The 25,918-nt window shown below is 55.0% G+C and overlaps 4 protein-coding genes across 15 annotated transcripts in view; 2 read left to right on the top strand and 2 right to left on the bottom strand.

Moving 5' to 3' along the window:
- The window catches only part of PDZD4 (PDZ domain containing 4), a 39,443-nt gene extending 36,776 nt beyond the window's left edge, over positions 1-2,667 (top strand). For all 4 annotated transcript variants that reach the window (XM_053578895.1, XM_053578892.1, XM_053578893.1 and 1 more), the window contains one exon: positions 87-2,667. In XM_053578895.1, coding sequence (XP_053434870.1) covers positions 87-1,631 — 1,545 coding nt within the window. In that variant the 3' untranslated portion in view covers positions 1,632-2,667. The remainder of the gene's footprint in view (positions 1-86) is intronic.
- Positions 2,668-5,151: 2,484 nt separating this feature from the next.
- On the bottom strand, positions 5,152-10,236 carry SSR4 (signal sequence receptor subunit 4). 3 transcript variants are annotated; one of them, XM_053578925.1, is made up of 6 exons: positions 9,946-10,236; positions 8,162-8,303; positions 6,422-6,496; positions 6,151-6,240; positions 5,551-5,616; positions 5,152-5,325 (listed from the first exon to the last, which is right to left on the bottom strand). In XM_053578925.1, the coding sequence occupies exons 1-6, from the start codon at positions 10,059-10,061 to the stop codon at positions 5,221-5,223; spliced, it is 594 nt and encodes a 197-aa protein (XP_053434900.1). In that variant the 5' UTR covers positions 10,062-10,236; the 3' UTR covers positions 5,152-5,220. The 3 variants fall into 3 exon arrangements, with proteins under 3 accessions (XP_053434900.1, XP_053434901.1, XP_053434902.1); XM_053578926.1 differs by having other exon boundaries at positions 8,162-8,280; positions 9,995-10,236; XM_053578927.1 differs by having other exon boundaries at positions 8,162-8,277; positions 9,995-10,236.
- Positions 10,237-10,364: 128 nt separating this feature from the next.
- Positions 10,365-21,409, top strand: IDH3G (isocitrate dehydrogenase (NAD(+)) 3 non-catalytic subunit gamma). 2 transcript variants are annotated; one of them, XM_053578910.1, is made up of 12 exons: positions 10,365-10,508; positions 16,113-16,154; positions 16,721-16,818; positions 17,196-17,308; positions 18,993-19,053; positions 19,172-19,304; positions 19,548-19,708; positions 20,021-20,123; positions 20,226-20,372; positions 20,728-20,822; positions 20,907-20,967; positions 21,207-21,409. In XM_053578910.1, exons 1-12 carry the CDS (start codon positions 10,428-10,430, stop codon positions 21,306-21,308), a joined length of 1,197 nt encoding a protein of 398 aa, XP_053434885.1. In that variant the 5' UTR covers positions 10,365-10,427; the 3' UTR covers positions 21,309-21,409. The 2 variants fall into 2 exon arrangements, with proteins under 2 accessions (XP_053434885.1, XP_053434886.1); XM_053578911.1 differs by having other exon boundaries at positions 10,366-10,508; positions 19,575-19,708.
- A 35-nt stretch (positions 21,410-21,444) lies between these two features.
- On the bottom strand, positions 21,445-25,889 carry SRPK3 (SRSF protein kinase 3). Of its 6 annotated transcripts, none has more exons than XM_053578906.1 (15): positions 25,756-25,889; positions 25,555-25,685; positions 25,291-25,399; positions 25,071-25,158; positions 24,686-24,773; positions 24,158-24,264; positions 23,923-24,088; positions 23,803-23,828; positions 23,204-23,336; positions 22,907-23,116; positions 22,692-22,792; positions 22,316-22,423; positions 22,167-22,236; positions 21,996-22,088; positions 21,446-21,855 (listed from the first exon to the last, which is right to left on the bottom strand). In XM_053578906.1, the coding sequence occupies exons 1-15, from the start codon at positions 25,812-25,814 to the stop codon at positions 21,671-21,673; spliced, it is 1,674 nt and encodes a 557-aa protein (XP_053434881.1). In that variant the 5' UTR covers positions 25,815-25,889; the 3' UTR covers positions 21,446-21,670. The 6 variants fall into 6 exon arrangements, with proteins under 6 accessions (XP_053434883.1, XP_053434881.1, XP_053434882.1 ...); XM_053578907.1 differs by having other exon boundaries at positions 22,877-23,116; positions 25,760-25,855; XM_053578904.1 differs by having other exon boundaries at positions 21,447-21,855; positions 22,877-23,116.
- Positions 25,890-25,918: the final 29 nt, after the last annotated feature.

Raw genomic sequence — 25,918 nt, 5'->3', positions numbered from 1 at the left:
CCAGCCTTAGTGGGGAAGTGAACCAGACCTCCTGTGACCGTCTCTGTGTGTGGGACCCAACTAAGTGGTGCTTGTCTGTGTCTCAGCTTGGACAGGAAGAAGAGAAGGCAGCTCCTGATGCGGGCCCAGGCCTGAGCAACAGCCAGGAGCTGGACAGTGGGGTAGGCCGCACAGATGAGAGTACCCGAAACGAGGAGAGCTCTGAGCATGACCTGCTGGGGGATGAGCCCCCAAGCAATACCAACACCCCTGGGAGCCTGCGCAAGTTTGGCCTGCAAGGGGACGTGCTGCAGACCCGCGATTTCCATTTCAGCATGGACTCGCTGCTGGCTGAGGGGGCAGGGCTGGGAGGGGGTGATGTCCCTGGCCTCACAGATGAGGAGTACGAGCGCTACCGGGAGCTTCTAGAGATCAAGTGCCACCTGGAGAATGGCAACCAGCTGGGCCTCATCTTCCCTCGGGCCTCAGGTGGCAACAATGCCCTGGATGTCAACCGCAATGAGAGCCTGAGCCATGAGATGGCTATGCTGGAGGAGGAGCTTCGTCACCTGGAATTCAAGTGCCGCAATATTTTGCGTGCACAGAAGATGCAGCAGCTGCGGGAACGCTGCATGAAGGCCTGGCTGCTGGAGGAGGAGAGCCTCTACGACCTAGCAGCCAGCGAGCCCAAGAAGCATGAGCTGTCCGACATCTCCGAGCTGCCTGAGAAGTCAGACAAAGACAGCACCAGCGCCTACAACACGGGAGAGAGTTGCCGCAGCACCCCTTTGCTTGTGGAGCTCTTGCCAGAGAGTCCCCTGCGGCGGGCGGCTGCTGGCAACTCCAACTTGAACCAGACTCCTCCTGGCCCTGCTGCTGCAGCGCCACCCAGGGCAGGTCCTCCACAGGGCAGCCCCGCTAAGTTCCGATCCCTGTCCCGGGAATCTGAAGCCTCACCCCGGAGACAGCATGCAGAGGAGCGTGTCCGCCGCAACCCCAAGGCTGCGGTGGCTCTGGAGCACATGGGCCCTGAAGGCAGCCCTTACCTCTCACGGCGCCACCGTGGCCAGGGCCAGGAGAGCCAGCACTACCATAGCTGCATTCAGCTAGCCCCCCCACGAGGCCTGGAGGAGCTAGGCCATGGCCCCCTGAGTTTGGCTGGTGGCCCTCAGGTGAGTGGGGTGGCGGCCACCGAGGCACCCCGCATGGAGTGGAAGGTGAAGGTGCGCAGCGACGGGACCCGCTATGTAGCCAAGCGGCCCGTGCGGGATCGGCTTTTAAAAGCTCGTGCTCTGAAGATCCGGGAGGAGCGCAGTGGCATGACCACAGATGACGATGCAGTGAGTGAGATGAAGATGGGCCGCTACTGGAGCAAGGAGGAGCGCAAGCAGCACCTGATCCGGGCCCGGGAGCAGCGGAAACGGCGTGAGTTCATGATGCAGAGCCGGCTGGAGTGTCTGCGGGAGCAGCAAAACAGTGACAGCAAGCCTGAGCTCAACATCATTGCTCTGAGCCACCGCAAAACCATGAAGAAGCGGAACAAGAAGATCCTGGACAACTGGATCACCATCCAGGAGATGCTGGCCCATGGTGCGCGCTCGGCCGATGGCAAGCGGGTCTACAACCCCCTGCTCTCTGTCACCACCGTGTGAGCCACCCTGGCAGAGCCTGGCCCAGGTCCTCCTGGGCTCAGGCCCTCATTCTCCTTAAAATCGAGTGTGTTTCTGTGTGTATGTGTGTGCGCACGTGGCTTTGTTAGCAAAGAGAAGCCTCTGAGCAGAAAGGACCCTTTTCTTGCATCACCTGCTTCCATCTCCCCAAAGTGACTGTGTTGGTGGGCATCATTGGGGGCACATCTGTAACAGGCACCCCTTCGGCTGTGTATGTGTGTGTGTGTGTGGCCATGCGCATACATCTCACACACAGCTCTCTTGACCCATGTACTTGGAGACAGGGAGGTCGAGCTGCAGTGGGGAGGTGAGGAAGACTGGCTATCCTGAGCACAAGAGACCGTCTGGCTTAGCTGCTAAGCATGGCTTCTCCCTGCTGCTGTGAGCCGCAGTTTACTTCTAGACAAAGGCAACCCTGATTTTTGTGTTTTTTTTCCCCCCTTCTGTGCTTGCCAATAGTTGTTTTTCTGTTTTGTGGACCTGCTCTGGGGGCTGGCAGCTCCTTCAAGCAGCCTGACAAAGGTGGAACCTCCCTCCAGTGATGGCTGGGAAGGAGGTGGGGGGAGGAGGAGAGGGAGGGGTGGGGGTGGGAGGGAAGCAGGGGGAAGGTGGAGGAATGGGAAGCAGCTGTCCTAGTGGCCTCTACTCTGAGGTCCATCCCCAGTGACTGAGGGAGAGCACAACTGCAGGGGTTGAGGGGGCAGTGTCCATCCAAGAAGAAATCACAGCCTGGGTCTGTGCGTGATGCCCTCTGGAGTGGGGGCTTCAGCAGCAAGGGTCTAGAAGCCAAGCCCCATGAATATCAGCGGAAGAGCTCAGGTCTGGCCCTGGAAGACTTGCTGGTGACCTGCGGCCTGGGCCCCAGGGAGAGGCAGTGGGCTGACCCAGGGATATTGCCCCAACCCACTCAAGTTCCGCATGGGTGAACCAGGCTGCCCTTGGCTGCCTCTCAGGCTTGGAGAGCCCCTTCCCCTGCCCTCATCTTGAATAAAGCAAGCTGCCTTTTTACTTGGTTGAATCAGGCCTCCCTGTGTTCCTTCTCACCTGCTGCTGTGGGGGATAGGGATGGGGATGAAGGCAGGCAGGGCCAGGGCACATTTAAAGCCATCATCTAGTTTGCTTGGCTTGTCACTGAACAATCAAGTGTGGGAGGTATGGCACAGTCACAGGGTTGTGACCAGATGCAGAAGGATGGCAGAAGTCTGACTTCAGACTAGGCCATGCTCACCTCCACAGACATTGTGGCTGCTGGCATGTGCATGAGGGAGGCTGCATCCAGCTTCTGTTATCTGTGGGAAGCAGGTTCCACACCTAAATGGAGCTGCAAGCTTCTGGAGGGCAGAAGTTGCTCATTTGGGGATCTTGTAGTGCCCAACAAGGTGCCAAGTGCATAAAAGGCACCGAGTGACTGTCTTTTGGCCAGCTGAACACCAGGTAGCTGCAAGGGCCCTTCTGTCTCAGGAACACAGCCATCCACCTGGCACCTGCCAGTGTGGAGCCACAGGGACAGCTCCAGGACTGGCATATTGCTGCCTGCTGTAAAGTCCTCTTGAGATAACACACAGGCCTGGAGATCCAGGCAGCAAGTGACAGAGATGAAGGGCGTGAGAGAGATGCCAGTGCCTGTTCCCAAAAGCCTGGAGCCCCACTGCTGAGAAGGCTGGGCCATAGGCTGCAGGTCACATGGCCAAGCTGGGGAGGGAGGCAGGGGGCAGGGGCAGGTCCCAGAGATGCTGGTTCTGCCATTCATCAGGGCCTCTCAAGCAGGTTTGGTACACTCAACTCTTGTGATCAGGCCCGTTTTTGCCCTTTGGGAGGAAAGGCCTGGCCTGTGCCACGGAAAACTGGCTTGAGTGAGGGACCAAGGCAAACTGCTCCCTTGGCCGCCGCTCACTCTGATGGCTCTAGAGAGACACCACATACTTCCTCTGGTGGGGTGCCCTCCAGTGCTTACATGATGCGGGTCAAGACAGGACCAGAGCTTGGAGTGCCTTGGCTGCTTCAGGAAGAAGTGGCACCAAGCAGGCTGGCAGCACTTGGCTGCTTATGGCCAGGAATGACTTCACATTCAGACTCTACTGCCATCAGGTTGGGTGGTGAACAGAAAGAACTGGGCAATAGATAGCTGCCGCTGTGCCCACTCCAACCTGCTGTTGGCAGAATACTGGGAACAGCCATTTGCACCTTTGGCAGAGATGGGAGCAGGTATTGCTCTTAGCGCTGGTCCTCATCTCTGGAATCTAGAAACTCCACCAGTTGTCAAAGCTAGGGTGGCCTGGTCCTTTGTACTTCCAGCCCCAACTCTCCTAGGAGCCTCCTCATACCCCTGCAGACTGGCCACAAGCCACCTTCAGTTTCAAGCTGCCACTGCGTGCTGGCAGAGCCCAGATAGTGAGGAGCCCCTCCCCTCCTAGGGGTTTTGGGCCTTCTCTCCTTTTCCACTATAGCCTCTGGGGGGTTCTGCTTCTCTTCAGTAACAGCCTGATAGTGAGAGATCACGCAGATGCCTAGACTTTGCCAGCTGGTCCCACAGTGACCCTTCACAGGCACCTTGGAGTAGACATTGTCACCATGTCACAGCTGAAAAGGGCTCAACTGGGATTTGTACCCAGCCCTTTTGTACCCCAGGACCTTTACTACCTCACCAGGTGTGGGAGACACTAAGGAACACCATTCAGCTAGCCAGTGACCAGCATGCACCAGGCCTGTGAAGTGGGCTAGCAGGTGGAATACCAGCAAGGATTCCTGCCCAGTGTCCTGAGAGAGCCAATGCTCTTTGGAGGGGCAGAAACAGCTCCTTAGAGGTGTGGGAATATTTTTCTAATCTGGAAAGAAAGGTACCGTGCGAAGTGGCACCAGGTGGTCCCCTCTGGACAGCTGTGGGCTGCAGGTAGCTGGCACACTCGCCAGCTTTGACATCAGCAAGATGGGGTTGCTCAATGTGCTCACCAAGCAAAGCATGGGGAATGCTTCTGTGTGTGGCTCATGCCCAGAGCTCCAAACGCAGGAGCCATTTGTGAAGACAGGCTGGCTGTGTCTCTACGTGTGACCATGGTGCTGACTGCCTGGACTTGGGGGAAGTTGGGAAGGGCTTCTGCCTTCTCTGGCCAGGCCAGATGCTGTTCCCAATGGCAGGTGTGGCAGAGGAGCCCTCCTTCTTGCTCTCCAGGCCAAGGCATGCCAGGAAGGTCAAAGGGCCTTTCCCTAGGCTGCCACAGGGACCAGGAAAGGAGAGAACAAGGCAGAGACTTCTTTGCCAGTTGAGGTCATGTGCTGGGCAGGAGAGGGGACAACCTCCACGCTCTCACCCTCAAACCATACGAGTGACCAGGAGACACAGGGAAAAGTGGACACAGGGCACTGTGGGGACAAGAAAGGCTTGCCCAGTGGGTGAGGAAGTTCAGGATTGAAGCCAGCCCCTTTCCCACTCAGTGACTCCTTGTCTATCCAGGCAGACAAAGGGATGCTAGGCCCCAGCACATGAGCCAGGAGGAACCCTGTGTCCTGAATGTACTCCTGACAGCCAGTGGCTGTTTATTAAAGGAAGCAAGGGAGGGCTGAGGACACACTGTCAGGCCTGGATGTGGCTCTTTGCACTGAAGGCTAGGTAGTAGATCACAAGTCCAATCGCTGCGGCCAGCACCTCAGTGGAGACCCACGGTCCATTCCAGGTACCCTGCAAAAAAGGAGATCAAAAGCCAGCTCAGCAGAGAACAGGTGAATGAACTGGCCAGCCTTAGTCACCCTCCATCAGGGGGACAAAGACATGCTGGCTAATCACAGCCTAGCAGCTGGAGCTGGGGTTGCAGAGATGATAAGAGCCTTCATTCAGTCCTGACCCTCCAAAAAAAAAGAAGAGGTGTGCCATAGCTCCCAATTTCCCTGGGACCAGGCCACTCACCCGATGGTCCACACTGACTGTGAACAGGGGTGGGATGATCGAAACGTCCTCGTTATTTCTCTGAGCCTGGAAGGGAGGTGCTGGGGTCAGATAGTGCCAGATGGGCTACCTGGGTGGGGTGGGCTAGGAGAATACGGAACGCTGCCTAAGACCCAAAAGAGAAGAGAAATAGACAAGAGCCACAGGAGGAAAGGCCAGGTGGGCCAGGAGCACAGAAAGGTGCCCATCTGACTCAGGACTTGCCACCTGGCCAGCCTGTTCTGCATAAGCAGACCCTCCCGTACAGCAAAGTTCTAGGGAAAAGGGACCATAGGAGGAGCAGGCTAGAGGATGCTGCAGAAACAGGGCATGCCCTCCCTCCTTTAGGTCTCAGAGAGCTCTGGGCCACACTCACCTTTTTTTTTTTTTGTAGAGACAGAGTCTCACTGTACCGCCCTCGGTAGAGTGCCGTGGCGTCACATGGCTCACAGCAACCTTTATTTTTTATTTTATTTTATTTTTTTTTTTGGTTTTTGGCCGGGGCTGGGTTTGAACCCGCCACCTCCAGCATATGGGACCGGCGCCCTACCCCTTGAGCCACAGGCACCGCCCCACACTCACCTTCCTTAGGAGGCTGTAGGACTCCTCATCAAAGAATTTGACTTCATATGTACCCGCGTGGGCATTCTTGTGTTCCAGGCTCCAGGACACCTGGGTTGGGTGTGTGTCATGGGGTGGACAGAGTGGAACATGAGGGGATTCCCTGCCAGTGCTGACACAGCACTGCCCTTGAGCCCATGAGCCCTGGGCCCGACTGGGCCACCCCTAGGGCTTCAAGTCATGCCCATGAATAGGCAGCCTCCCTCAATAGCCTCCAACCCAGCACTCTTACCTGATAACGCCCCACGTCCTGGCCACGGGTGACAGGGAATTGTTTTCCCCCAACATCAGCATAAAGAGCCATGTTCTGGATGAAGAGACAAAAGGATAGTCACCTCTTCTCAAAATGGGCAGAGAGGCCAGGCCCAGTGGGGGGCTGCAATGTGTCTGGCAGGAGGCACCATGTAAGGCCTGGAACAATCCAGAGCTGTCTAGGAAACCAATTGTCACTCTGTGTCTGTCTTCCCTCAAGGAGGAGAGGGTCAGAACCCCACTATGTCCCAGGCTAACTTAACCCACAATGGGCCTATTAACTGTGAACAGGGGTAAGATATTCAAAATGTCCTTGTTATTTCTCTGAAGAGAGGTACCAGGGTCAAGGAGTGCCAAATGGGGCAGGGACAGCTTTGTGGAGGTGGCACTTTGTTGAGATGATGAAAAACGCCTGACTTCCTGCTTTGGACTTCTGCAAATGCAGGTCAGGGGCCGAGACCAGGCATCTCCAATCTTGAAGTTAAAAAACACGTAAACATATATGGATGGAGCTGGAACATATCCTACTTAGTAAAGTATCTCAAGAATGGAGGAAAAAGTATCCAATGTACTCAGTACTATTATGAAACCAATTTACAATCACTTACACTTTTTTTTTTTTTTTGAGAAAGAGCCTCAAGCTGTTGCCCTGGGTAGGTGCTGTGACATCATAGCTCACAGCAACTTCCAACTCCTGGGCTTAAGCGATTCTCTTGTCTCAGCCTCCCAAGTAGCCTGGCTATTTTTTGGTTGTAGTTGTCATTGTTGTTTGGCAGGCTCAGGCTGGGTTTGAACCTGCCAGCTCTGGTGTATGTGGCTGGCAACTTAACCGCTTAAGCTACAGGCACTGAGCCCACTCACACTTTCATATGACGAATGGATCACAACTATAGCCAAAGATGAAAGGGGAGGAGGTCAGATGGTGGGAGGGTGAATGGTAGAATCACACCCATGGTGCATATTGCAAGGGTACATGTTGGATTTATTAAGTACAGAATATAAATGTCTTAACACGATAATTAAATGAGGGGAGGGATATATTAACCAGTACGATGTAAGCATTCCAAATTGTATATGAAATCAGCACATTGTACCCCATAAATGCATTAATGTATACATGATCTACCTCTTTATGATTTAATTAAAAACAAGACACCCAAACAGATGCATTGGGGACTGACCTTGGCCCTTTCTTTTTTTTTTTTTTTTTTGTAGAGACAGAGTCTCACTTTATGGCCCTCGGTAGAGTGCCGTGGCCTCACACAGCTCACAGCAATCTCCAACTCCTGGGCTTAAGGGATTCTCTTGCCTCAGCCTCCCGAGTAGCTGGGACTACAGGCGCCCGCCACAACGCCCGGCTATTTTTTGGTTGCAGTTTTGGCCGGGGCCGGGTTTGAACCCGCCACCCTCGGTATATGGGGCCGGCGCCCCACCAACTGAGCCACAGGCGCCGCCCGACCTTGGCCCTTTCTTATGTTCCAGACACTCATTCTAGAAACAATATCCACCCCATGTTAATGCATATAGGCAAAGCAAACACTTGCCAGGATCTGGCCTTGTCATGTCCTGATTGCTCCCACACCCCTGGAATCCTCATTCTCCTTCTGTTGACATGGGGCCTCAGGTCAGACTCTTGTGAACTGCCAGTGAGGAGCACTTCACACCCCTACACCCACCTTTCACCCCTGTACCCTCCTGGCTGACCCCTACATTGCCTTACCTGGACCCTGTTCTTGCACGTCAGGGAGATCTCCACAATGAAGACAGTTTCAGTGGAAATGACAGCGTCAGAAGTGGTATAGTAGGAAGGATTAATCTGGGGCTCCATGCAGGCCTCTGCTGTGGGGAGGAGGCACAGACACCTGGGTAAGTTCAGTTTGCGTGTGTTAAGCTAAAGGCAGAAGGGACTGCAAGGCCATACTTCCCAGGCCCAGGCAGCTGAGGACACACAGGACCCTTCTTCCTCTTCTAGACAGGATATGGGATTCAGATGTGAGTGCTCAGTCAGAAATGCAGTGGCAAAGTGGAATGGCTATGAGGGAAGGCAGGGACAGCTTTGTGGAGGTAGTACTTCGTTGAGATGATAAAGAAGGGAGTGAGTATGTGTTTGGTGTGGGTGGGGGCTGGAGTCAATGTACCACTCATTTCAGCACCTGCACCTATGATGGGTTGTCCACATAACAGCCTTGGCCCTGGAAAACCCTAGAAACCCAGGGGGCCATGCTCAGCCCAGACAGTTCAGTGAAGGCATCCTCAGCAGAGACAGCAAGTGGGGTACAGGCAATGCTTGCAGCTTTCAAGATGAGGGAAAAGATCTCTGGCCCTAGCCAATTGACAGAAGGGCAAGAGTGGTTCTAGTGTTTCCTCAGGGAAGCAAATAGGAGAGTCTCTGGGTCTGGAGGCACAAATTGTCCCCTTAAACTGTGCAACTCTGACAGAAAGGACCCTGGTCTAGCCATCTCCAGAACTGTAGAGGGCCACAGCAAAGGAAGGGTGCCAGCTACACAAGATGGTGCGAAGTAAATGCTACCCCAAGTGGGCAAGTTCTCAGCCAACTGCTCTCTGAATGTGATGTCCTGATAGAGGGATGGCTTAAGCTCAGGAAATCAGAGGAAGTGCTGGGTCTAGACAGGAGGCAGATGCCTGGGAATGGTAGTAGGGGGAACTGCGTCTCACAGCCCTTGTGTGTCCTGCTGAGTTGAGCTTTTTTTCCTGTGGATACTGTGGAGTCCCTAAAGGGTTTCACAGCCAGGTCTGTCCTTTGGAGATGTCTCTGGCTACTGCACCAGGAATTCCTGAGGGGAGGGTGACAAGGTCACTCCAAGCACCAAAGGCCCTGGTATGAAGTTAAGGCAGGACAGAGACTATGCAGAAGGCAGCCCCGCCCAGTCCAGGCCCCGGACAGCGCGCCGACTGCGGCAACATCGTCCTGCACACACTCTGGACCCCAGTGAGAGCGCAGCCCCGCCGCCAGGTATTAAGGATCACTCAGGAATGTAAATCGACAGGGTCGCAGCTCGGCTCTGCAGAGAACCAGGCCTCGGGAAAAGCAGACAGTCTTTGGACTGACACTCAAGGTCCTCCCGCCCCACCTCCCCGCGCCTCTTCGGGTCCCTATGCAATTCGCCCCGCTTTAGCTCTCCACCTCACTTCCCGAGGAAGCCTGGCCCACACAGCACCAGCTCAGGTGTCCCCCCGCCGCGATCGCGCCATAGAGCTTTACTCCTGACCGACCCTCCTCTGGGAGCAGGAGCAGGGACGTGAGTCACCCTGCCAGAGCTAGGGGCTGGGCTACGGTGGAGACTCCGGGACTTTCCTTCGCATGAGCAAACCGGGAAAAGATTTGGTTGTTTCTGGCCACTGGGTAAGCGTGTGTGGTGCTTTAGTCGCCGCGCCCCGAGACCACCTGCCTGTTATTGGACGGCCCGGCCCACGGCGACGAGCCCAGGGAAGGGCCAGACAGACCCCCCACTTCACCCGCACCCTTCCTTCCCCCAGCACTACCTGCGTGGGACAGAGGCTAGCCAGCAAGAAGCTCTGGCCAGGCCGCTACCTGAGCTGCAGGAGAGGCCGGACAGCAGGAGTAGCGCCAGGGCGCCGAGTGATGCCATCGCCGCCATAGCCTCTTCTCGGCCGAGGGAAAAAGAGAAAGAGCTCCCTCGAACACGAGGGGCAGACGAGGAAGCACGACGCGTAAGCCACAGCGGCAGCCAATCGCGCGCCAGCTAGCCCGGCTGGCCGGGCTGGCCTCGTGACGTCGCTGGCTGCATTGACGTGTCCCCTCCCAAAGACCCGGGTCCAGCTGGTCACCCCCCCAAGATGGCGGCGGCGGCGAAGCAACAGGCGCCGGAAGAGGGCGTGGGAATCGGCGCGGCCGCGCGTGCGCAGAGCCGGGCTCACGCCAGCTTCCGAGATTTCTGGCCTTAACGAACTCTCGCGAGGGTGGTGTCTTGCGCATCGGGGTGTGAGGTGGTTCTCTTTCCGTCATGGCGCTGAAGGTGGCAAAGGCTGCCGGTGGTGTTGCTCAGTCAGTGCTCAGGCCAGCCCTTCTCTGTCGTCCTTGGGAGGTGAGGAGGGAGCAGACCACGGGACAATCGCGGCGCTCGCTGCGGGGTTACTTGGGGAACAGCTGCACCCGGAGCAGCCTGGAGTCCGATTGGCTGTGGGCCCCGCGCGGGGCGGGGAGAGGACTGTATGCTAGGGTTGATTGGCCGCTTCCACTGTCAGTGAGGAGATTGGCCAAAGTTGGCCCTGGTCTAGCTACTTCAAGGGTCTGCACCAGGTGGTGGGGGCCTTCTGGACAGGCCGGGAGAGTGGGCCGGAGGCCGGGTTTCATTCACCTCCCCAGTGTCCTTGTCGGAGCCCTTCTGAGGCAGTCACGTGCCCTGGCCCGCCTTTCTCTTGCCGCTCTAGGAATCCCATTCCTAGACGCTGATCCTCTTTGGGTTTCCCTCTCTTGGACACCTTTGCCACCTGTCCTGGTGTTAAAGAATCGGACTTTGCTAGTCACTCCTGAATCCTCTCACATTCTTAGAGCCTCACATACTTTCCCCTGAGGCTTTTGGAATAGAAGGGAGCTAGCATTTTTGAGGCTGACGAGGGCGGTAGGCTGTGAGAGAAGGGGTCTTTGTTTACGAAGCTCTGTGTCTGGGGTCTTGGTTATTCAGGTTTGATTCCCCTTACACACACTTAAGATGAGGATAAATTAGGTCAGGGATCGGTTGGAAACCATCTGAAGCAGCAGCAACCCCACTGGCCTTGGAGGATAAGAGGTAAGACCTCCAGACCTCACTCCCACTAACCCAGTGGTTCTTAACCTTCCTGATGCCGCGACCCTTTAATACAGTTCCTCATGTTGTGGTGACCCCCAACCATAAATTTTTTTTCTTTTTCATAAAATTATTTTCGTTGCTACTTCATTTTTTTTTTGTAGAGACAGAGTCTCACTTTATGGCCCTCGGTAGAGTGCCGTGGCCTCACACAGCTCACAGCAACCTCCAACTCCTGGGCTTAAGCGATTCTCTTGCCTCAGCCTCCCGAGTAGCTGGGACTACAGGTGCCTGCCACAACGCCCAGCTATTGTTTGGTTGCAGTTTGGCCGGGGCTGGGTTTGAACCCGCCACCCTCGGTATATGGAGCCTGCGCCTTACCAACTGAGCCACAGGCGCCGCCCCGTTGCTACTTCATAACTGTAATTTTGCTACTGTTATGAATCGTAATGTAAATATCTGATATTCAGGATGTATTTAGGCGACCCCTATGAAAGGGTTGTTCGATCCCCAAAGGGGTCGCGACCCACAGGTTGAGAACCGCTGCCCTCATAGATGCTTTGCAGTGATCACCTTGGTGTTTAGTGCTTCTTTCCTTGGGATCACAACCAGCCCTACGAAAATAATTTTATGGTTGGGGGTCACCACAACATGAGGAACTGTATTAAAGGGTCGCCGCATTAGGAAGGTTGAGAACCACTGCACTAACCCATTGTGTGGCTCTTGGCCAGTACCCTCCAGTCTCTGAGTTCCAGTTTCCCCTCTGTCCAGTGAGAGGAGGGGACTTCATGGCCTCAAAAGATCCTGCCAGCACTGACTTTCTAGAACTCTGTGACTTTGCTGATACTTCCTGTGGATACCTCTGCTTGCTATGTTTCCTGTCTGATACCTGGGGGAGACTGCTTGTGCCTTAGGGAGTTCTCTTTAAAATGCTGACTTCTAACCTGCTGGTGGAAGAACTGAAGTATATAGAGGTTTTCCAGAGGCATCAATGTCTCTAGCAGCTAGGTTCCTGTAGGTTTTTGGTGAAGGTACTGTCTCTTCCCTGACCTCTGTGTGAGTGAGCTTGTCTATGGGCTAGGGTGGGAGCAGGGCACAGTGAATGGTTGGTAGCTGGGCAGTTCTTTGCCTGAGACTGGTTTTTCTGGGTATGAGAACTGTTAAGAGAGGAGCCCCAGGTTTTGGTTCCCACCAATTGGGAGCTCCTGGAAAAACATGGCAGGTGCCATTGGCACTCAATCTAATAGGAACACGCCTGTAATCCTAGCACTGTGGGAGGCCAAAGTGGGTAGATTGCTTGAGTTCACGAGTTCAAGACCAGCCGGAGCAAAAGTGAGACCCCTTCTCTACTCAAAATAGAAAAACTGAGTCAAGAGGATTGCTTGAGCCCAAGTTGGAGTTTTCATATGAAAGCTATAACCCAATTATAGCCCAAGAATATGGGGAAGGGGGGGAGGATGGGTGAAGGGAGGGTGATTGGTGGGACCACACCTAGGGTGCATCTTACAAGGGTACATGTGAAACTTACTAAATGTAGAGTATAAATGTCTTAACACAATAACTAAGAAAATGCCATGAAGGCTATGTTAACCCGTTTGATGAAAATATTTCAAATTGTATATGAAACGAGCACGTTGTACCCCATGATTGCATTAATGTACACAGCTGTGATTTAATAAAAATAAATAAATAAAAAAGAAAAACTGAGGCAAGAGGATCGCTTGAGCCCAAGTTGGAGGTTACTGTGAGCTATAACACCAGGGCACTGTACCCCAGCTGACAGAGTGAGACTCTCAAAAAAAAAGAGGGCAGTGCCCATAGCTCAGTGGGTAGGGTTCTGGCCACATGCACCAGGGCTGTTGGGTTCGAGCCCAACCTGGGCCTGCTAAAAAAGAAATAGCTGAGTGTTGTGGTGGGCGCCTGTAGTCCCAGCTACTCGGGAGGCTGAGGCAAGAGAATCCATTAAGCCCAGGAGTTTGAGGTTGCTGTGAGCTGTAACGCTACGGCACTCTACTGAGGGTGACATAGTGAGACTCTGTCTCAAAAAAAAAAAAGACTTAAGCACCTGTAGCTCAGTGGCTAGGGCGCCAGCCACATACACTGGAACTGGCGGGTTCAAACCCAGCCTGGACCTGCCAAACAACAATGACAACTACAAAAAAAAAAAAAAAAAATAGCCGGGCATTGTTGTGGGCGCCTGTAGTTCCAGCAACTTGGGAGGCTGAGGCAAGAGAATTGCTTGAGCCCAAGAGTTGGAGGTTGCTGTGAGCTGTGATGTCATGGCACTGTACCAAGGGTGATGTAGTGAGACTCTGTCTCAAAAAAATAAATAAATAAATAAATGAAAGAGAGAGAAATAAAGAGGAAGGAAAGGGAAGGAAATAAAAGAAACATGCCAGAGAGCAGAGCCTCAGTAGGCTTAAGATGTGGCATGTGGGAGCCCCTCAGTAAGAGCATATACTGCCCTGGAGCCCTTTCTTTCTGTATAACTACCAAAAGGTGATGGACAAGTGGGAGGCATGTGCATATTCCCATCCTGCCTCATAGTGAGTTTCTTTGCTTGGTAATTGTGCAAAGAAACCTGTGGCAACCCTTGTGACCCCCTGAAGGAAGGTGCCTGCATCTGTAAAGTAAGGTCAGGGAAATACTCTATCTGGAGAGCTGTCTGATTGTTGGCCACAGCCCAAAGGAATATCTGATGTGGGAACCAGGCACAAGAGAGGTTCAGCTCTGGTAGTGATGTTGCCATCCTTGGGGGAGGTGCACAGTTTCTCAACCAGGCTTGAGGAGGGGGAGGAACCTCCAGAGGCAGGTTTACCTACCACCACAGTTGAAGCCCAGGAGGAATTACTGTTGGAAGCAGCAGGAGTCAGCCCCACATCCCTCAGGGACACCAGCCTTGAACTCTGACCTGAGGGACTGGTGGGTGAAGGGGTAAGCTGCTTTAGCCCAACAGGAGTTCCTCCTAGGGACTGTGAACAGCTCACATACCTCCTCTCACTTAATCTTTCCAACAGTCACCTAAAGTAGACACCTTTGTTTTGTGGATTTCAGATGAGGAACAAAACCATCTCAAGAGTAGTAGGTGGGCTGGACACGATGGCTCATGCTTATAATCCTACTACTGTGGGCAGCCTAGGCAGTGGATTGCCTGAGCTCAGGAGTTGGAAATCCTGTCTAAAAAAACAGCTGGGCATTGTGGCAAGTGCCTGTAGTCCCAGCTACTTGGGAGGCTGAAGCAAGAGGATTGCTTGAGCCCAAGAGTTTGAGGTTCCTGTGAGCTATGATGCCATGGAATTCTACGAGGCTGACAAAATGAGACTCTGTCTCCAAAAAAAAAAAGAGTAGTAGGTGGTAAATTTGAGCTGAGTTCTCCTTAATTTCCATTTCTTTCTTCTGATGTGCTTGTTCACTCAGCAAATGTCCCCTGTGTCCCAGCTCTAGTCCAGGCATTGTGCTGCATACCTGGGGTAACAGTGGGAGACCAGACAGGCACAGCCCCTCCTCTCATGGGCTTTGGGGGTTACAGATGGAGCAAGGCAGTGACAACCTAGAGAGATGTCCCTAGATCGGGGTGGAGGGGGAGTAGGTAGGTCCTCCAGAGCCTAGCTTAGCAGCCTGGGGACATCAGGGAAGGGTCCCTAGATGCAGGGCTATGTCAGCCACCTTCTAGCCACTTATATTGAGAACCTACAAGTAAGGTGAATCTAGATCTTGACAAGTGCTAGAAAGGAGACATAAAAGTCCCAAGTGTGCCTGTGGTGCAGATCCAGGTGCTACACAGATCAGTTGAGGGACCCTTGGGGCCCTGGTCCTAGTGGTCAACACCTCCTAAGCCCTTGTCTCAGGCTGGTGAATGGCACACCTGCACTGTTGGTGCTCAGGCAAGGGGGCCCCTTGTGTATGCTGCCCAGGTGGATGCAGACGGGATAGTCAGACTCCACCTGAGCCTTCTGGACTTGGAAGGCGCAGTTCTTTGAAAATGGCCATGATGCCTCTGCCATTGGCTAGAATGTTCTACTGCTGCCTGGTGGGGAGGTGGCAGGGCATCTTCAGGTCATAAGGAGGACTTTGGCTCTGCCACTCACTACCTTGAATGTGTTTCTAGGTGGGGCACAGCAGGGAAGGGAGGAAAGCCCTCCTGTAGTGGGACCTGAGCCATGGGTTTCTTTTCTCCTTCCAGGACAGTGGGTTACTTCTTAGCACCTGGCCTGTTTGGCTTAGGTAGCTTTTGCTCTGAAGCTGTCAGGTGTTTCCCATTTGAGAGTTAGGGACATTTGTCATCCACTTAGGCCATGAAGCAGTTTTATAGTCTTTTCTGAAAGCCTTCCTGGAGATCGAGTCTCTTAAGAATCTTTTAGAAATGGCTAGATTTCCCTACACATTTGCTTTCAGTTTCTACTATGAAGGGTTGTTTCCCAGGGCCCAATAGCACTTGTTATCTCCCTGTTGTGCATTTTCTGTAGTGACCATAGTAAGGGAAGATGATAAAAGAAGTGGTAACATTTTCATTGTCATGGACCTGTGGTTTGTAGTAATGATTTCCCTAGTGTAACAGGTTTAGTTTGCCAATTTTCCCATATTACAAACAGCTCCACGCAGGAGTAATTAGCCAAAATAGAATCAGAAGCAAAAAAAATGGGGGGAGACACATGTTTTTAAATAAATTGACCAAAGAGCTGAAGGGAGCAGGAGGCGTGAAACCACTTTCTATGGTGCTTCAGGTGGGCCAGTCCTTGGAAAACAGAGACTTCAGAACCCTTTGTGTGGGGCCAGGTTGTGTGCTGTTGTGCACAGGACAGTAGTGCATGAGTGAGCATGTATTTGGCACAGCTCTAGCCCTAAGCAACTTGACTTTCTGAGCTGGACAACAAGCGCTGGTATTTGGGTTCTCTTTGCCAGGTTCCAGGTGCCCACGAGGCCCCCTGGAGGAGCATCTCTTCGGTAAGTATTTGCCTGTGTATGTGCATACTTGCACATGTGTGCACATGTGTCTTTGTATGTATGTGTCATCTGTGTGTGTCTGTGTGCGTATGTGCGTGTGCCTCTTTACTCCCTGGTCCTCTGTGTCCCTGTGAGGTGCAGTCTCCACAGAAGTTACCCGCTTCTCCCCTTTCCTGAATTGTGCTAGACAGGGGAAAGGCCCCAGTTCCTTGGTCCCAGCCTTGTTCCTCCAACCTTGGCTGATTGTGTCTTCTTCCTTTCTGTTCCCCCTCTAGCAACAAACAATTGTGAGTATTCTTCTTCTCCTCTGCCTGTTAGATTTGGGGGCTCTTATTTGCTTTGGGGTTGACCCAAGTTCATGTATGGGTGGGTACTGCTGACCAGGGACTCCCAGAGGAGCAGTCCTGTCTGGCATGGGGATGCCCCCGATTGGTACCTCACACTTGCCCAGCTTGTAGGATCAATGCTGGTGGGAAGAAGCAAACTGGCTTGAGCTTTCGGGCGCTGAGCTAGGAAGCATGTGGGAGTGCCTAAAGGCCCACCTTCACCATCCCCCTTCCTTCCAGCCTCCATCAGCTAAATATGGAGGGCGGCACACAGTGACAATGATCCCAGGGGATGGTATTGGACCAGAGCTCATGTTGCATGTCAAGTCTGTGTTCAGGTACAGAGCCCCTGGGCCCACCTCCCTTTGTCTTATCCCCCAGGGTGGATTGTGTCCTGGGCCCAGCTGGGAGGAACCCTGAGAGCTTTGTGCCAAGGGGACACCAGAAGCCCTTGGTGAGGCAGTGGCAGGAGGGCCTGTGAGGCCAGGCCTTGCACCCTGATGCCTCTGATCCTGCCAGGCTGGCCTGGGCACAGGGAGGGTTGTACCAGCTCTGGTAACAGTGTACATTGGGAAGTTCAAATGTGTCCCGCCAGTTGGCACAGGTGGGCCCAGTCTCTCCCTGGCCAGAGCCAGGGCAGGGCAATCAGCAGCAGGGGAGAGGCCTCGGTGCCCAGCAGCTTGGGCTAGCCTTCTTGACTGTGTTCTGCCCCCAGGCATGCGTGTGTGCCTGTGGACTTCGAAGAGGTGCACGTGAGTTCCAATGCTGATGAAGAAGACATCCGTAATGCCATTATGGCCATCCGTCGGAACCGCGTGGCCCTGAAGGGTGAGCTCCAAGGCCAGAGGCCAGGATAGGGCCCTATGCATGATTCCTACACCTCCAAGCTGACTCTTGTGAAGCCCCACGCCTCTAATTTCAGGTCTTTTCTGATTAGAGAAGACCCTTGTATTTGGAGACTTACCAGAAGCTTCTGTGGGCCTGTTCATACTATGACCCTGAGATCGTGATGAAAAGAGCTGTGTGTGAGCCTGGCCAGTGATACCTCCCCCCACCTCCTTCCCTTCTCAGGCAGTCCTCTCTGGTGGGGTCAGCTTTGACACTCAGTCTTTTTTCACATTATAACCAAATGTTATACAGATGCAGTTCTGACCCTCTGTGGTAGCCTTGGCTCCAGGTGGCACAACTGTGGGTGGTATAGGTGGGATTCTAGTAGCCTCTCCTGAGTTTTCTTTTTGGCCGGGACTGGGTTTGAATCCGCCACCTCTGGCATATGGGGCTGGTGCTCTACTCCTTTTTTTCTTTTTCTTTTTTTTTAAAGACAGAGCCTCAAGCTGTCACCCTGGGGTAGAGTACTGTGGCATCACAGCTCACAGCAACCTCCAACTCCTGGGCTCAAGTGATTCTCTTGCCTCAGCTTCCCAAGTAGCTGGGACTACAGGTGTCCGCCACAATGCCCGGCTATTTTTTGGTTGCAGCCGTCATTGTTGTTTGGCGGGTCCGGGCTGGATTCGAACCCGCCAGCTCAGGTGTATGTGGCTGGCGCCTTAGCCGCTTGAGCCACAGGCGCCACCTGTGAGTTTTCTTCGGTTTGGTCCAGGTACTAAACTGTTTCTGTCAGTCACTTTGCAAACTGCTCTGTGTTAGAAGCATGTGAACCGGGCGGCGCCTGTGGCTCAGTGAGTAGTGCGCCGGTCCCATATGCCGGAGGTGGCGGGTTCAAACCCAGCCCCGGCCAAAAACCACCAAAAAAAAAAAAGAAGAAGCATGTGAACCAAAGATGAACCCAGGTAGAGCTCCAGGCCCTAGTAGTCTAGTCAAGGGGGCTGCATGCCAACTATAGCATGCCATGGATACTCTGGGTGAAGGCAGCATGGCAGGGTGCAGTTCAGAGGGTTAGGTGGCCCTGGTGGGCTGCCAAGGAAGGCTGCTCTGCTTGGCACCCTTTGTCGCCTGCTTCTAGTGGCTACTGGCCTCTGCTTCCCTCCCTCTGGATATCCTGGGCCAATCTGGCCTTTTCCAGGCAGCTCCTGCCTGCCCTTGAATGAGCGCTCATGTGGTACCTCAACATGGGGCCCAGCAGTAACCACAGCCAAGTTTACCTTGCTGGCACCAGCCTGACTAGCCACTCTGTTAGTAAACAGGAGTGCTCACTTTCTATTGAGGCAAACCATGGCCTCCTGGCCAGCTGCCAACCCTTATTCATTCATTTATTTGTTCATTTATTCATCCAGTGAGTATTGAGTGCCTTCTATGTTCCAGGTACCCTTCTGATTCTCTCAAATCCCTCTTGGACAAAACACAAACACACATACACCCACCTTTGCCCTCATGGGTCCTACATTGGAAGTTGCTTTCTAGTGTATCGTGAAGTATTTTTGTTTTTGGAGTCTTGTGTGGTTCAAGTAGCCTTTGGCACACATTTGCTGGGTTAGGAAGGAGGAGTATGGCAGACTGTGGGTTAGCCTGGGATGCCTTCTCCAGCCTTCCTGTTTTGTTTTGTGTTCTATAGGCAACATTGAAACAAACCATAACCTGCCACCATCCCACAAATCACGAAACAACATCCTTCGGTGAGAGCCAAGTACACAGGGCCATGGCTTGGGGGCCAAGTTGGGGTATGCCAGCAGAGTCTCGCCCCAGCTAGCTACCAGTCAGGTCTAGCCTACCTCTTTCTCTTTCCCCTCCTAGCACCAGCCTGGACCTCTACGCCAATGTTATCCACTGTAAGAGCCTGCCAGGAGTGGTGACCCGGCACAAGGACATAGACATCCTCATTGTCCGGGAAAACACAGAGGGCGAGTACAGCAGCCTGGAGCATGAGGTGGGCAAGGCCTAGGTACCCTCTTGAGTCATGGGCAGTGGGGATGATCTCAGCTACAGGCCATGTTAAGGGAGACCCTAAGGAAGCGGGAATAGGTATACCCTCACAGGGTAGGACCTGTGCTCCTGGGAGAGGCCAAAAGTCCTCAGAGACAGGGCTGCTTCTCCCTGCCCTCATTGCTCCAGCTTGCTTGGCCAGCTTGGCTCTCATGGACTCCCTGAGGTATTCCCCACTAGGACACAGGTCCCTTCTCCCCTGTCCCCTTCTCAGAGTGTGGCAGGGGTGGTGGAGAGCCTGAAGATCATTACCAAGGCCAAGTCCCTGCGCATTGCCGAATATGCCTTCAAGCTGGCTCAGGAGAGCGGGCGCAAAAAAGTGACAGCTGTGCACAAGGCTAACATCATGTATGTCCCCCCATCCTCTTGCCCCCTCTGTGAGCAGTCCTGAAGCAGCTAGAGCAATCCATCTGGGCCTGCTCTCAGGGCCCTGGGGTCAGACCTGAAGCTACCTACCAGGGGCCACACTACACCCAGGTGTGTGCCCTGTTGCCCCTAAGGTCTTGCCCCAGGGGAGGTAGAATGGGATTATGCCTGTCCTGCTGGTGAGGGGCAGGTTAAAAGTGAGACTTCAATCTGTCATGGCCCCCTGCACACCTCGGCTCTCTGGCCAACTGTTGTGACAGACCAAGCTAGTGCCCTGTTTCCTCCCCCTCTAAGGAAACTGGGTGATGGGCTCTTCCTCCAGTGCTGCAGGGAGGTGGCAGCCCGCTACCCCCAGATCACCTTCGAGAACATGATCGTGGATAACACCACCATGCAGGTAAATAGCCTCCCTGGTTTTATTACCTCCTGCCCTGGGCACCCTGGGCTTCTCACACTCGTGCTCCCAATTCTGCTCCTCAGCCTTCTTCTTGCCCGGCAGCTTGTGTCCCGGCCCCAGCAGTTCGATGTCATGGTGATGCCTAATCTCTATGGCAACATCGTCAACAATGTCTGTGCTGGGCTGGTTGGAGGCCCAGGCCTCGTGGCTGGAGCCAACTACGGCCACGTGTATGCAGTGTTTGAGACGGTAAGTGCCACCAGCAGCACAAAGGGTCAGGTGCTGCCCTGTGGTCTTCCCCTTTCAGCCAGAGATTGGTAAAACTCACATGCCAGTAAGCTTGCCTGCTCCAAGTACATGATTGAGTGGTTTTTAGAATATCCAGTTCTGCAGCCATCGCCACTATCTCATTCTAGAACATTCTCATCACCCTGAAAGGAAACCCTATCCCCATTAGCAGACTCTTCCCATCCCCTCTCCCACCCCCTGGTACCCACTCAGCTCTTTGTGTCTGTGAATCAGCCTCTCCTGGATGCTTCAGTGAGTGGAATCATCTGCCCTGCTTTCTTGCCTTTTCTACTCTCTCTCCATCTTGCCTTTCTAGGCCACAAGGAACACAGGCAAGAGTATCGCCAATAAGAACATTGCAAATCCCACAGCTACTCTGCTGGCAAGCTGCATGATGCTAGACCACCTCAAGTAAGTGGCTTCCGATGCCTGGCCATGAGTCTGCCAGTCAGCCTCCAGGCCTTGGGGACTGAAGGCTGCTCTCCTCTCCTCTAGGCTCCATTCTTACGCTACCTCCATCCGCAAGGCCGTCTTGGCATCCATGGACAATGAAAACGTGAGATTCCTCATGTTCCCTCCCCACCCCTCACGCCTCCCTCTTCTAGCCTGCACTGACTCCAAAGGGAGGGTGGCACAGATAGGTGTGGTCTCCAGGCCTCAGCTTGTGCTGCTGCCCTCCTGCTGGTAGTTCCAGCCCCTGCAGACAGTGGGAGACAGCAGGGAGCCATGGGCTGCCTGTGGGATGGGGGTGTTGGCAGGGCCTTGCGTGTGCCCCAGCTGACCCGTCTCCCACAGATGCACACCCCAGACATTGGGGGCCAGGGCACCACTTCCGAAGCCATCCAGGACATCATCCGCCACATTCGCATCATCAATGGCAGGGCTGTGGAGGCCTAGGTTGTCCCAGGATTGTCGTGGCCCACTCCTCAGATTCCCCTTTTACCCCCACACCCTTATCGAGCGCTAGGCAGAGCCCAGAATAAACTAGCTTCGTTCCCAGCTCTCGGCCATGTGCTTCCCTCACCCTAGGAAATGGGCGTTTCAGTTCACACTTTATTAAGAAAGAAACACACACTGCTTTCCCCCAAGGACTCTGTAGGAGGACCACCAACATAACACATTCTGAAAGGTGGGCCTGCTCCCTGTCCTGCATCTGTCTATCCTGCCATGGGGGCAGGGTGCGGGGGGGGGAGGGTAGCTCCCACAGGGTGGCGGGAGTTGTCCCATTCCCTCAAGGCACTGAGAGCTGGAGGCAGGGCCTAGGGGTTGAGCCAGGGGTGCTGGAGGCAGTCTGCTGCGCTGGCCCTCTTTTCGGGGATATATTCCATCATGGGCAGCAGGAAGGCGCTGAACTGTGTGGCCTGCTCCAAGGGCCACTCATACTTCTCCATGAGGACCTCATATAGGCCCCAGTGCTTGAGGTTGTGAATGTGCCGCAGCTCTCCTGAGAGTGGCAGGGTGGGCATCAGCCTCCGCCTCCAGCCTGCCTGGCCTCTGGCTTCTGGGTTCCCTCTATTTCAGAACTCAAGGGCCCAGTTCCACCCTCCCCATGGCCAGGTGGCCTGAGGCTGCTTGGGTACCCACCTCTCCTGTTGAAGAACTCCCGGGAATAGCGGCCTGAGAGGGCAAAAGCTGGGGGGATGTCACCCAGAAGCTCCACGATGTGAGCAATATGGTCTGTGGACAGAGATAAGGTTGGGATGCAAGTGGGAGGCCAGGAGGTCCTGGGGATAAGCCTAGGGCCTGCCTCCCTACCCTCATCCCGACTGTAGTCTTCTCCAGAGTGAGGCTCAAACAGGTAGTCGCCAGTGGCCAGCTCAAAGGCCTGGAATTGGGGAAGGAGGTGAGGTGGCTGGCTGGAAGGCCAGTGGCTCTGGGCATGGGGGCAACCCAGGTGGGCATACCATGCACGCTGTGCTCCAGATGTCTGCAGGGGGCCCATACTCAGCACCGATCAGCACCTCTACTGCCCGGTATTGCCGGGTCTGGATGTCCTCAGTAAAGTGCTTATGCTGGAGGCAAGGGAAGCCCTAGGGACAGGAGCTGGGGCCAAGGTTGGCCTGTCCCCACTGAACCCTATCCCCAGCTCTGGTCCATGCACCCAACAAGCTGTGGTGGGGCTTGCTCTGAGCCTCGGGGTCCCAGGAGAAGGACTGACCCCTTCCTAGTGGGCCCTTGGCCAAGCCAGTGAGTTGGGTACACTGCAGGCCTGTAGAATGGGTCCAACCGTCCACCCTCAGACCAGGGCCCCCAGTGCTGCACCATAGGGCTCACTCGTACCACCCAGCAGGCATTGCCCAGGTCTGCAATCTTGATCTTGATCTTGTCTGCATTTTGGGGTTCTAAGGGGTTCACCAGAAGGTTTGAGGCACCAAACGGTGCTGGGGAAAGAAAAGAAGGGAGAGAGACTGAGCTGGTCCCAACTCCTCATGGCCCTGCCTCCCACTACCCACCACCCAACTTACTGCTGGGTGACAGGAGGCCCCCAGTCTCACGCTGAGTGGATGAGCCAGAAAGAATGGAGCCCGAAGCCAGAGAGAAGAGGGAGCCAGAAAAGCCAGAGCTCTGTGAACCAGGGCTGAAGCTGCGGTTGCCCCCTGGGGTGGGGGAGGAGGAGGCTGGGGAGGGGCCTGCCCCGGCACCCTCAGGGTGGCAGCCTGAAGAGGAGGTGGAGCCACTGCCCCCCTCTAGTTTCCAGCTGGAGTCTGGGAAGATGGGGTGGAGGTGGCACATGAGCAGGCGCCCCTCAGCCTGCTCTGTGCTGGGGCCTGGCACCCCCTCCGGTGCCTCACCCTCGGCCTGGGCAGCTGCCTCCATAGCCTCCAACCTCTGCAGGTCCTGCAGCCGCTCCTCCAGCAGTCGCTTCTGCAGTTTCCGTTTGCGCCTCATCTTCTTCCTCTTGTTTTTGGACAACTTACCAGTCTGCTGTCAGAGCCAGGGTCACCTGAGAGTTCCTGGTGCTCCCCCCCGCCCCAGTCAGCCTGATATTGGAGGTTCTGGCACACCCCACAAGGGACAAAGCCTCCAGGCCCCAGGGCTCCCAGGGACGCCAGAATGTGGCTCCACCCCACTCAGCCCCACCCTTGGCACCAGCTCCTCACCCATCTCCCTGCCTCCCCGTCCTACTCTGTAGGGGGGAGGGTGTGCTCCCTGTCCCCTCCAAGCTACAGCTAAGGTGGCCTGAAGTGACCATTAGGGAAGATGCAGTGTCCTTCCACTGAGGTCATTTGGGAAATAACCCACTCTATGTCACTCATTTGAGGCATCTGGCCTTTCGTTGCCACTGTAGGAGTGCTGTGGAGGTGGGGTGGTGCCAGACTGGCTGAGGGAGGACATGGGGAGAGGTGGCCCTCAGCTGACTCTACACGCAGAGAGGTATACCCCAACTTACCAAGACTTCCTGGGGGGCAGTGCTGACTGAGGGTGCAGGTGGGATGTGAGAGAGGAACAGAGGCTCAGGCAGGAGCTGAGCCTGGAGGCCCCAACCTTGTCCTGCCCAGGCTCTTGGTACCTGTGGAGCGGGATGGGGGCAGTGCCCCTGACTGCTGCCATGCTGTGGCCTCAGCAGCCAGGCGCCTGATGTATGGGTCACCTACGCACAGCAGGATGTTCTCAGGCTTGATGTCTGTGTGGATGATCTTGCACTTGGTGTGGAGGTAGTCCAAGCCATGCAGCACCTGGGGGGACCACACCTAAGCACTGGCCCCACCTGAGCTGAGCCACGTGGCCTGCTGGGCAGCACTCACCTGCCTCACAATGCTCTTCACACAGGGCACAGGCAAGCCCTGGTAATTGGACTTAATAATCCACTTGAGGAGCTGGTGGCCCAGCACTTCCAGCACCATGCACACATCTGCAGCCAGGAGTGAAGGTGGCTCCGGCAGTCACTATTATCCGGCATTATTTATAGTGTCCCTGTCACTCAGAGGTGCACCAGTCAGGCTGGTACATTTTGTGGTCATACTAGAGAGGGGACACTAGAGGGGCAGGGACAGAGGCCTTTTAGGCCAGCCTCACTGCCCTACCCAATTATGCTAAAGGGCTTCTTGGTAGGCTCCAAAGGGGAGGCACTGCTTCTGCAGTCCCCATCACTGAGGGTAACAGCCACATATGGAGATCAGCAACAACCACCTGTGCTCATGAGAACAGTTACCCAAAGGGGCAGGGTTATGTCACAGACTAGCGCCACTGGGAAGGGTAGAGCCTAATGTGCCGGCCAGCACACTGAGGTTCCAGAAGCTGCCACACTGCTCTGCTAGTCCTGCAAAGGATACGGACTCCATTAACGCCCGAGATCCTGAAGTCATCAATAAGCTGAACAATGGTCTCTCTTTTGGGGTCACTAGGGTCACTGTCCCGGACCTAGAGGAAAACCCAAGGGACCACAGATGGTTCCAACCTGCCCTTCACCAGCTGCTTCCCTCAGTGTCCCCTGAAGCACTTCTGGTTCTTCCCTTCCTGCTATAGCTAGGTCCCACTGCAAGAAAAGCTGCCAGTCCCTCCGCCTGTCCTTTTGGGTCCTACCCTGGTGAAGCCAGCTGGAGTCTGCCCCTCAGGGAGCCCCACCCTGCCCCATGGAGCGCCAGCAGGCCCTGCACCCTCATCACCAGGCCCCAGGCAGCCCTGGGGAGCTGGAAGCAGGCAGGGGAGTTGCCTCACACATTTCAGGAGCTTGATCTCATCCACAGCTGTCTCTGTGTAATGTCCCGCGCTCTTCACCACTTTTAGGGCCACGAAGCGCTTGCGCCTGCAATACCGACACCCTTGTAGGCTGTGGCCCTGGACAGTACCACAGAGGTATATTGTGGTGGCCCCAACCAAGCCCAGGAGCAGGATTCCAGCCAGCACTGGGTCCTGGAGGCCAAAGGGAGGGACTCACTGGATGTCCCAGCACAGCCAGACAGTGGAGAAGTGGCCCCAACCCAGCTTGCGCACCACGTGGTACCGACCATTGAACAGGTCTCCAATCTTCACAGGATAGTAGCCACCTGCCAAAAGGAAGGGACCCACAGATCGTGGGGACCCCCTTTTCCCCCCAGCTCCCCCAGGACAGCCCAGCCTGGTTGGCCACCTGGTCCACATGGGCCTATGCTGTCCAGGACCCCTTGCAGTCTGGCCACATGCACCCAAGGCCAAGCCTCACCCTTGCAGTAGTCCTTGGGATCCTCCTGTTCCTCGTCGTCGGAGCCCAGGAACCCCTGCAGCATCCGAGGCGCCGGTGTGGCTGGGGCTAGTTCAGAGCCTGAGGACTCAGGCCCACAGGAGGCCTGTGAGCTGCGGGTGAGGTGGGCAGACAGTGAGCATGTGAGGCGTCAGGGACCCGGGTGCCCAGGGCGAGCCCTACCTGCTGCTGCTGCCGCTGGCTCCACCACCACCGCCCCTGCCGCCTGTGCTGGCGCTCATCCCAGCCACGCAGCCCTCAGCTCCGGCACCCCAGGCGGCTGCTCCTGTGGGGCCTGCCGAGGCCCGCGCATTTATAGCCTAGGCCGCTGATCTCACCCGACTTT

The sequence above is a fragment of the Nycticebus coucang genome, chromosome X, assembly GCF_027406575.1.
Source record: "Nycticebus coucang isolate mNycCou1 chromosome X, mNycCou1.pri, whole genome shotgun sequence".
NCBI classification, from domain to species: Eukaryota; Metazoa; Chordata; class Mammalia; order Primates; family Lorisidae; genus Nycticebus; species Nycticebus coucang.
The sequence above is the reverse complement of the archived record's forward strand: the minus strand, read 5'-3'. Positions and strand labels throughout refer to the sequence as shown.

Excerpts from the sequence above, each read along its gene's own strand:
- SSR4 (XM_053578925.1), bottom strand. The coding sequence starts at position 10,061 with ATGGCGGCGATGGCATCACTCGGCGCCCTGGCGCTACTCCTGCTGTCC. Across the intron at positions 6,241-6,421 it reads AGGACGTGGGGCGTTATCAG|GTGTCCTGGAGCCTGGAACA; the intron begins GTAAGAGTGCTG and ends CACCCAACCCAG. Across the intron at positions 5,617-6,150 it reads CCTACAGCCTCCTAAGGAAG|GCTCAGAGAAATAACGAGGA; the intron begins GTGAGTGTGGGG and ends CCTCCCTTCCAG.
- SRPK3 (XM_053578904.1), bottom strand. The coding sequence starts at position 25,814 with ATGAGCGCCAGCACAGGCGGCAGGGGCGGTGGTGGTGGAGCCAGCGGC. Across the intron at positions 23,829-23,922 it reads GCCCCCATCCCGCTCCACAG|TCAGCACTGCCCCCCAGGAA; the intron begins GTACCAAGAGCC and ends CTGCACCCTCAG. Across the intron at positions 21,856-21,995 it reads GGAGTTCTTCAACAGGAGAG|GAGAGCTGCGGCACATTCAC; the intron begins GTGGGTACCCAA and ends TGCCACTCTCAG.
- IDH3G (XM_053578910.1), top strand. The coding sequence starts at position 10,428 with ATGGCGCTGAAGGTGGCAAAGGCTGCCGGTGGTGTTGCTCAGTCAGTG. Across the intron at positions 10,509-16,112 it reads TTCTCTGTCGTCCTTGGGAG|GTTCCAGGTGCCCACGAGGC; the intron begins GTGAGGAGGGAG and ends TCTCTTTGCCAG. Across the intron at positions 19,054-19,171 it reads TCACGAAACAACATCCTTCG|CACCAGCCTGGACCTCTACG; the intron begins GTGAGAGCCAAG and ends TTCCCCTCCTAG.